This window comes from Nicotiana sylvestris, chromosome 10 (assembly GCF_000393655.2).
Source record: "Nicotiana sylvestris chromosome 10, ASM39365v2, whole genome shotgun sequence".
NCBI classification, from domain to species: Eukaryota; Viridiplantae; Streptophyta; class Magnoliopsida; order Solanales; family Solanaceae; genus Nicotiana; species Nicotiana sylvestris.
In genome coordinates this window covers 138,281,476-138,290,658 of record NC_091066.1, presented here as the reverse complement: position 1 = coordinate 138,290,658, position 9,183 = coordinate 138,281,476, and the positions used below count along the sequence as shown (strand labels likewise).

The 9,183-nt window shown below is 37.2% G+C and overlaps 1 protein-coding gene across 1 annotated transcript; it reads right to left on the bottom strand.

Moving 5' to 3' along the window:
• Window positions 1–7,085: 7,085 nt before the first annotated feature.
• On the bottom strand, window positions 7,086–8,946 carry LOC104216089 (protein JINGUBANG-like). The gene is made up of 2 exons (XM_009766050.2): window positions 8,110–8,946; window positions 7,086–7,712 (listed from the first exon to the last, which is right to left on the bottom strand). Exons 1-2 carry the CDS (start codon window positions 8,856–8,858, stop codon window positions 7,187–7,189), a joined length of 1,275 nt encoding a protein of 424 aa, XP_009764352.1. The 5' UTR covers window positions 8,859–8,946; the 3' UTR covers window positions 7,086–7,186.
• Between the last annotated feature and the right edge of the window lie 237 nt (window positions 8,947–9,183).

The following is a 9,183-nucleotide window of genomic DNA, read 5'->3' as shown; positions in this document are numbered from 1 at the left end:
GACATCAGGGCTCCAATCCCAGAGTTGCATTTGGTAGACTGAAATTCTCCAATCCATTCATCAATTCTATAAACTCCCCGGCAATTAACTCACGAAATTTTCCTAGTGAAAACTGGGGAAGAAAATTTTGTTCGTCTATTTTTTTTCCTGCAGGTCTGACCTCGAGACACACGGATCGAGACGACTCACGAGATGAGTCTCAACTCAGAATAAAAGAAGAAAAAGACAAAAAGAAGATGTTCCGAGATATTTGGAAAAACGAAGGGCGGATCGCTCAAAGATTTGATCAAGGTCCCGAGTTCTACCAATCCCGTCTCACTCAATATCGCAGGAACAAACAAGCGCCTACAACTTGCAAGCATCAAGATTCGGATCAAAGTCTACAAGCAGAATCAGCTAAGACCCAAGATCAAGTTGCAAAAGAATCATAGATAGGAATCTTGTAACTAGCGGTTGACATACGTAGTTAGTTCAGTTTCAATTTTCCTTTGGTTGTAATAAGGGAGTCGGTAAGCAGCAGTGGCAATAGCAACAGCAGTAACAGCAAGCATTGCAATCCCATGGTAGTCCCAGCTATCAAAGTTTCTCGAACTACATTGACCTGATTCCTGTTTAGCCCAGGATATGTAGGAAATCTTTGAAGCGAAGATTCGGTCAAATCTTTCAAAATGCGCTTCACATGGAGTATTCTGATAGGCAAAAAGCGCTCATATCCGCTCACTTTATCTTTGCACGAAAACTCTTCGTGTTTCCGAACAAAGAGGGGCAGCTGTGAGCACGTGATTTTTGTTTACGCGACAATCACTCCAAAAGAAATAAAAATAATAGCAAATGGTCTTGCTGTACAATTTTTGGATTTTTTACGTGGCATTTTTGTTATTTATTTGTGATCTTGTCCATTTAGTCTTATCAAACAAAAATATAAAAAAAAATATGTCGTGTGTAGTTGAACCGTAATACGGTTATTAAAAGGAAAATCACAAAAATGCATCTTTCATTCTGTTTTGTCATTAAGTGATGTTATTTTAATTAAATGTTAATTATGTAATAATTGTTGTTTAATGTTTTATAGTATTTGGCAATTTAATTAAGAGATTAAAGAAGAAAGGGATTTTTCGGATTTGGGCCAGTCCAAATTAAAACAAACAGGCCCAAACCAAAAAAACAACCCAATCTAGAATCCCTGTTTGCCCGGTCCAGTTGAGCTGGCCACCCAATCGTCCAAACGACGTCGTTGAGCCACTTTCAATCTGGACCGTTGATCTCAGAATGATCAACGGCCGAGATCACATCCCCCATACCCACATACGAACCCGACCTGTTCAAACTTGGATCAGCTCGACCCCTTGTAGTTGAAACGACACCGTTCCTCACCAGTTGAAAGATCCTGGCCCTTCATCTCGCTCCATCCGACGGCCAGGATTTGATCACTCATCTACTATATAAGCCTATCCCTTTACCCCACGCCCCCTAGCCAGACCCCCCTACCCTTAGGTCGTCCTCACCAAACCCCCAATCCCTTAGAACCCTAACGCCGCCCACTTTCCCCTCACCATTAAACCCGGCGGCATGGACGCCGGTGACCACCACCTTAACACCATAGGACCGCCTCACCACCCTGAACATGGATCTGTTGTCCCTTTGCCTCGAATCAACCCCTAGGTTCTCGAATCTTCATTTGAAGATTCGAGCAAAACTCGATCTACACCAAACCACCCCAGGTTCATATCGGGCACTCCCTGACCTCCTCGTGACCAAACCATGCTTGGTTTGGTCCGAATCTAACCAGGGAAACACAAATCCCAAATCTGCCCCTTAGGAACCCTAGTAACCCTGAGCCCGATCTGTGTCCGTTTGAACCATGAAGATTAGGGTCTAATGGACCTTAATCGAAGTGTTCTCAGTTGGGAACACTTTGATTAAAGTCCGTTCAACCCCAAGAAAGGTCGATTCAAATCCGAGCTAGGGTTTGCTGATTTTTCAAGATTTTAAGGTATTTTTGCTTCTTCTTTTTTTATCAGTTCATGTGTTTTGTTGTAGTTAAATGTCTGTTTATTGCCCCAAATGTTTAGTTGATTTTATTTTTGAATTGTTTGTCGACTGTTTCTGTCCACCTTGCCGGACCTCTGTATTTGGTCAAGTCTTTCTTCATTTACTGATAATGTGTGTATGTGTAAACTGTACAATCGACTGAAATTGAAATTGGTTGAGTAATTAGTTCCCAGGGTCATTTTTGTTTTGACAGTGCAATCTGAACCCCTTGTTCAATACTGTTCGATTCCGATCCTTGGCTGTTGATTGTATATGTTATAATTAGTATAGTCGATTCGATACGTGTCGTCGAATAGTTTCAGCTGTTTGAATGGTAACAATTTGATTTGTTTCCTGCTGAAACTTTGTTTGAGTCAAATTAGGAATTGAGTATAGCTACTTATAGTTGATTTATTTGAATCAGAAATTTAAGGATTGGTTTGTTAGCTGCAGTCTGAATTGATGGCATGTGCACTTGTGGACAGCATGTGCATTAGGGCCTTTTTAGAAATTAAAATAACTTGACAGCATATGATGTCACACCATCTTCAGGCTGCCCATACCCTTGTTTTAATTTAATAAGGTGATAAAAGGGTTGTCAGGGAATCTCATGGGAGGGTTTCTACTTTTAAAAGTTGAGTGGAAAAACAGCAGAAAAGAGGGGTTCTGATTTGTTTCACAGGTTGTAAATGGCCTGATGCTAGGCTATAAATAGAGAGGAGCTTCGATTTATTTGGGGGACTGAAAATCAAAAGCAGGAAGACAGACATAGAGACTGAAAAAAGAAGGATTTTTTTTGGAGAAGAGGAGATAGAAAAATAGAGAGGCATATACAGAGATTGGATAGGTATAGAGGGCACACACACAGACAAAAATTGGAAACTATCTTTCCATTGTTGTCTTGATTTCACTTGTTTCGACCTGTCTATTCAACACTGATTTTTCCAAGTCCCAACTGAGTTTACTGGTTGTTTATTTCGTTGGTTTGTTCCTGGATTTGGTCTATCTGGGATTTTGACTTCACTCCACTATTCGTTGCTATCATCTTGCTACTGTTTTCCATTGGTCATAGTTGCACCCTTGCATTGGGTTTGTTCTGCTGTTATTTGTTGCTACTGCTGCTGCTCGTTGCTTTTACTTGTGATCACTGCTGTCATCTGAGTTTGTTGCTGACTTGCTGCTTCCATTTTCTTCTTTGCATTTCAGCATCCAGGTACACATTTTTGAATCTCACATTGATGTAACAATAGCAATGAGTTGAAATGAAAGACGCGAAGAATTTTTAGTCCTTCGGTACTGCACCTATAGTCTTATAAAGTGTTAGTAAATTCGCGCAAATCTTTAGATTGTAACTCGATAGGAAGATACAACAGGTAGTTTTGTATTTAATTGAAAACTGGGTCTGTTTAATTATCTTAACTTACAATGGTTTATCTTGTTTAATTGTGTGTGTGATGTGATTACGCAATTCGTGGAATGTACGAGTAATTGGTACATCAAAAACTAGACTTCATTCTTAGTTATATTCTGCATGTATAAAATGGATTGCTATTAACCTGGACAGAGGCAACATTAGTTTTAAACTATTCAATTCAACTCCGTTACATCCGAATTTCATTAGGCAGTTTTGAATCTAATTAGTAGCAGTTTTCTAATAAATAGCCGATTTCATTAATCAAGCCCAAATAAGCTAGTTTAAATTCAAACTTGAAGGCCGTTTAGTGTAAGTTTAGTATATGTTATTAGCCTTGCTTGCAATCTCCCTTAGCAAATTAACAAGCGTATTCACTCGTTGAAGTAAGGCATGAGGCGATTCCCACCTCATAAGCAACCAATCAGATAATTAAACAAGAATCCGTATTTGTCCAAACCAGCAAAATTCGGCATCATCCTTTTCTTTAAAGATAAATGTAGTAAAGACGTAGTCATTGTAGGGTACCCTTCTAAAATAATGAGACGAGCCTCGCCGAATAAAAAGGCAAATTGCGGGGCCCTCAATAATTGGTCATAATAAATACTTAGAATTTGGGATGGACTGTTTAGTGAATTCCACTGCCTTCCCCAAAGATAATAACGCGTTAGACTTTTTAGGCGCGACTTAATTAAATTACATTCTTAAATTCGGGTGCGCATTTATGTGACCCAAATTCAAATCTCAACGGAGTCGAAATGTGTTAACAACTACGGGTGCATTGATTGTGACGTGGTTCGAGATGCATTTTCACGACGTTGCAATTCTATAAAAATAAATGATAATAATAAAAGCGGTTTAAAACTTAATAAAAGCACATAAGTCACAACATGTATTTAAATCAGATATTTAGCCATTATAACAATTTAAGCGACCGTGCTAGAACCACGGGATTCGAGGGTGCCTAACACCTTCCCTCGGGTCAACAGAATTCCTTACTTAGAATTTCTGGTTCGCAGACTTCATTTGGAAAGTCGAAAATTTCCTCGATTTGGGATTCAAGATAAACCGGTGACTTGGGACACCAAAAGCCAAACCTTTCCCAAGTGGTGACTCTGAATTAAATAAATAATCTCATTTCGAATATTGTCACTTAAATTGGAAAAACTCCCTCGCGCATTTTACCCTTCGAGGCGGGCGCGCAAAAAGGAGGTGTGACAATGTGTACATGCATTTGGTAATTTTATCGATTTATTTATTTATTTTAAATTGGACACAATAGATTTGCTTTTAATTGTGTATAAGCTTTCTATGAGCTTTTATTTTAATTTCCCTAGTAGTAGCACTAAAAAAAAAAAAAAAAAAGTTCATTTCCCTTTCTTACTGATACAGATGATTCAGCACTCAGCACTTTCAAATGTGATTATTGACTAAGGGTTGTAAGTGTTAGGTGTTTGCCATAATTTTTTTGTCATATTTAGTTTTTTTATTTGTTGAGTGAAATGGCAACATATTTATCTTAATGGGATTTTCGTTCTTGTAAAAGAAAATTACAAATCTCTCATATTTGGCTAGTCCTTTTTCCTGTAGGAAAAAGTTTGGACTTCTATAAATTGAGGATATTTCCTTCTTGTTCAGCAGCATTCACAATGTAGCCATAGGGGACTTGAGAGTCGTATTTAGGGGGAGAACTTTACGGGACAAGTGTTAGTATGTCACTTGTGTTTGCCTCTTCGTGAGGTTGTTCTCTCGATATTTTGTACTCTCTTTTATATAGTGGATTGCTCATCTCCGCCCGTGGACATAGGTCAATTGACCGAACCACATTAAATGTTTGTGTCTCTTTTGGTATATTTCTCTTTTGTTATCTGATTTATCATCATTCAAAGCTTGCTTTACTAGCTTCCGCATGACACCCAATTTTTCGGTCCTAACAGTAAGGTGCTAATTAATGGCTCCTAAAAACTCACGAGTAACCCGAGAACAGATGTAGTATGGGCGTAAACCTATAGATTCTTACACGGAAATTACAACATCAATAACACGTGGAATTCAATAAGTGGAGTCTGAAGAGCATAGTGTGTACGAAGGTCTTACCCCTACCCTGGGATGATAAAAAGGTTATTTTCGAAAGAACTCGTCTCAAGAAAGATAAAATGAAACAGTAGAAACAATTAATATCAACAAATAGGGTCAGAAAGATAGTAACAACAATCTCAAAGCCAGAAAAATAGATAGAAAGAAGCGATAACAACAGCAAATAGTAACAACAATAAGATACTAAGAGGCCATTTGCATCTATACCCACTTTTTGGGTCACGTTTTAACTTGTGTCCGCTTTGCAAAAAAAATTGCAAACGTACCCACTTTTTCACGTAACTTCAGCATACGGGGCTGAAGTAGCAAAGACAATCACGCAAAACTTCAGCATTCTAATAGACGGGACTGAAGTAACAAGTGTGCTGAAGTTTTTGTTTGTAATTGCTGAACTTAATCATAGTAGCTGAAGTTTTGTTCTCTATTTGCTGAAATTTTTGTTTTTGTAACTGGTGAACTTCAGCTCTAGAGCTGAAGTTTTTGTTTTGTAACTGTCGAACTTCAGCTCTTTTTGTTTTTGTAACTGGTGAACTTCAGCTCTACAGCTGAAGTTTTTGTTTTGTAACTGTCGAAGAGCTGAAGTTTTTGTTTGTAACTGGCAAACTTCAGCTGCTAAAGTGTTTGTTTGTAACTGGCGAACTTCAGCCTTCTAGAGCTGAAGTTTTACTGGAAAGAAAGAATTGTCATCATTGTGTTATAATAATAATGTTCGTCTAAAAGTTCTATTCCAGTAGAAGAAATCAATTGCTGAAACAGTGAAGAATTGTAGCAGTTGTAATAGCAGTTGAGTTTATTGGATTACTGAATTTTTTGACAATACAATTGTCTATCACACTGAGTTGAATTACAAGCATCTCTATGCGCTATGTTTCTCATGGACTCTGTAAAATCTCCACAATTCATGTCAATTACCGGAATATTTTCACAATTAGCCACTTCAAAAAGGAGTGACCTATCGGGTTGAGTGCGGATATAATTTTGAGAAGGAGAAAGGGGGCTGAAGTTGTTTAAAAAGTGAGTACAAGTTAAAACTTTTTTAAAAAAATGGGTATAAATTAAATAAGGACAACTAAATAAGGCGCCCCGTGCAATGTTTACGATTCTAACGGAAGCGAAAGATAATAGGAAAACAATATGAAATACTAGCAATCTGAGACAAAAGCTACCATACTGACCCTAATTAATATCCTCTGTACGGAACATAAATATGCTCCTACCTACTCACCTTCTACGATATTCTTCCAGCTTATTTGCATTCGATGTTGCAGCAAATCAAACGATTTAACTTTAGCAATTATAAGTTAAGATGAGAATATTTCTCTCCATGATTTAGTGACAAGTGTGTGTATGCAAGAAATATGTTTCTTGCATTTATTGTGTAAGATTAAATTACAGAGAAAGAGCGAAGTTCATAAAACTCATAGATACACATAATTGGTAATTACCATCAACTCACCAACATCCTAAAATTGGAGTTGAGCTACATACTTTAAAGTTGAATATGTTTTACGGAAGAAGTTATTGGAGTTATTAAACAACTCTGAGCTTATACCTTAAAATGAAGATTTCTCATTTCAATGTACAAAAAATATTGTATTGTGACCGTGCAAGTCTCTGAACAAGAGACAGATATCAAAGAGATAAATTCTATAGGGATGGAACCCAAAATTTCCAAACCTTAATATCACAATCCAAGCTACCACTATAAACCACATAAGAATTTCCAGAACCAAAATCATCTTTATTCCTACTACTACTATTCTTACTATCAAAAGCTGCAGTCAAACATTTGACTGGACCTCTGTGTCCTTCAAAAACTGACAAACATGAATAGCTTTTACCAATTCCTCTCTTCCATATCCTCACTGTTTTATCTGCAGATCCACTGCATACTAAATCTGACACCACAGCCAAACACAAAATTGCCTTAGTATGTCCTCTTAAAGCTCCAGCCACCACCATTTTTCCACTACCGCCACTATCTTTTTCCCATACAATTATGGATCTGTCACAAGCACCTGAGTATAAAACTGATCCATCTGTACTAAGAGCTAAAGCATTCACTGCTGATTTGTGCTTCTCTAGTGTTGCCACAAGGCTGTGTAATTTCTTTTCCCCTTCTTCTTTCTTCCATATTTTGATCTTCTTGTCTGCTGAACCAGTATAAACATACCTAGAGGTGGCAAAATGTATCAATTTTTCAGTAATCGTTCACTTGCTCAAGCTTAAACAGGTTGGTTTATGACTCGTTTTATCTGATTTAATCCAACAGGTTGAACTAGAAATAATTCAATCAAACTATTAGATTAAAATGAGCCAAAATAACTTAACCTGATGGGTAAAAATAAAACCCAAATTCATCGTACAAAATTAAGCTTGGAATTGAAATTATGTAAGTTTCGAACACTTAAGTTAGTAATTTAAGAAAAGTACATTAAATTTTGCATTTTCTTTATCAAAAAATAAATATAAAACACAAAAGGTTGAAATATTGGATGGGTTGGATACAACCTATTATTTGATCCAACTCGTTTTGACTAGAACTATGGATTTGCCATATTTATACTTACCCATTTTTCGATAAAGCTATTGCGTTTATCGCGTCATCGTGAGCGTTCAAGACTGATTCAAGGCATTTGAAATCCGAAGTTCTCCAAACTTTGAAAGTTCTGTCCCAAGATGCAGAGTAAAGCAGTGAACTATCTATTGACGAGGCTAAAGCTGAAACTGTATCAACATGGTGTACCCACGTACATTTCTTGTTTCTGCGGACTTCAACGTAGTTTTTTGCACTAAATAATCTCATACACCGATCATTAAGAGTCGGTAAAGTAGCAACGCATTTGTAATTCTGATTTGGTGCGTCGTTGTCAATTTTCCAGACACGAATTTTGTGATCTTGGTGAGCACTAAAGAGCTTATCCCCGAAAATGACTATGAATTTAACAGAACTGCTACTCCGTGCAACTACTATGTATTCTGTTGAATGATTTAAAGGGTCTCTGTTCCATAAGAGGATTTCTCCGTTGGAGTTGCCGGTGTAAAGGTGTTTTCCGGAGAGTGATAGGCAGAAGATATAAGAGGAATTGCCTTTAAAAGTCGCTGCACAGTAGGTGTTTGAGAAAAGTTCTGTCTGAGTGGAAGTCGGAGTTAAAGAAGGAACTGATGGTAAACTTGGCTGTGAGTAAAGGGAAGAATTAGTTGATTTTAATGATGATGAAGAAGAAGAATCTGAGTGAAGATATGTAAGATGAGATTGATCAGAATTTGTTGATTTTTTCTTGGATTGGCAGCGCAAAGGACATGGAATTATTCCCATTTTTGTTCAGAGATAAAAAAAGTTGGAAACAGTTCAAGTAGAGAGGTGAATGAATCTAACTTTGGTTTTGTTAGCTGTTTATAAAGAATTCAAAGATATGGTGGGAAAGCGTATTTTAACAGAATAGTTCTATTTAGCTAATAAAAATTTAAAGAAAAAAAAAGTAGTAGGACAGTGACGAAAGGGTACATGTAGGGCCAAAAGGGACTGTTCATGAATCAAACTAGTTCAATTTTTTCTATGATGTTAGGTACCCGTAGGGGCTGATTATATTTAGCCCCCCGTTTGGCCATACATTTTGACAAGTTTTTTTTAAATTTTTTTT

Bases quoted from the DNA above. Each gene is read 5' to 3' on its own strand.
- LOC104216089 (XM_009766050.2), bottom strand. From the start codon at position 8,858: ATGGGAATAATTCCATGTCCTTTGCGCTGCCAATCCAAGAAAAAATCA. The intron at 7,713-8,109 runs GTAAGTATAAAT...TGCCACCTCTAG, and splicing joins ATAGCTTTATCGAAAAATGG to GTATGTTTATACTGGTTCAG.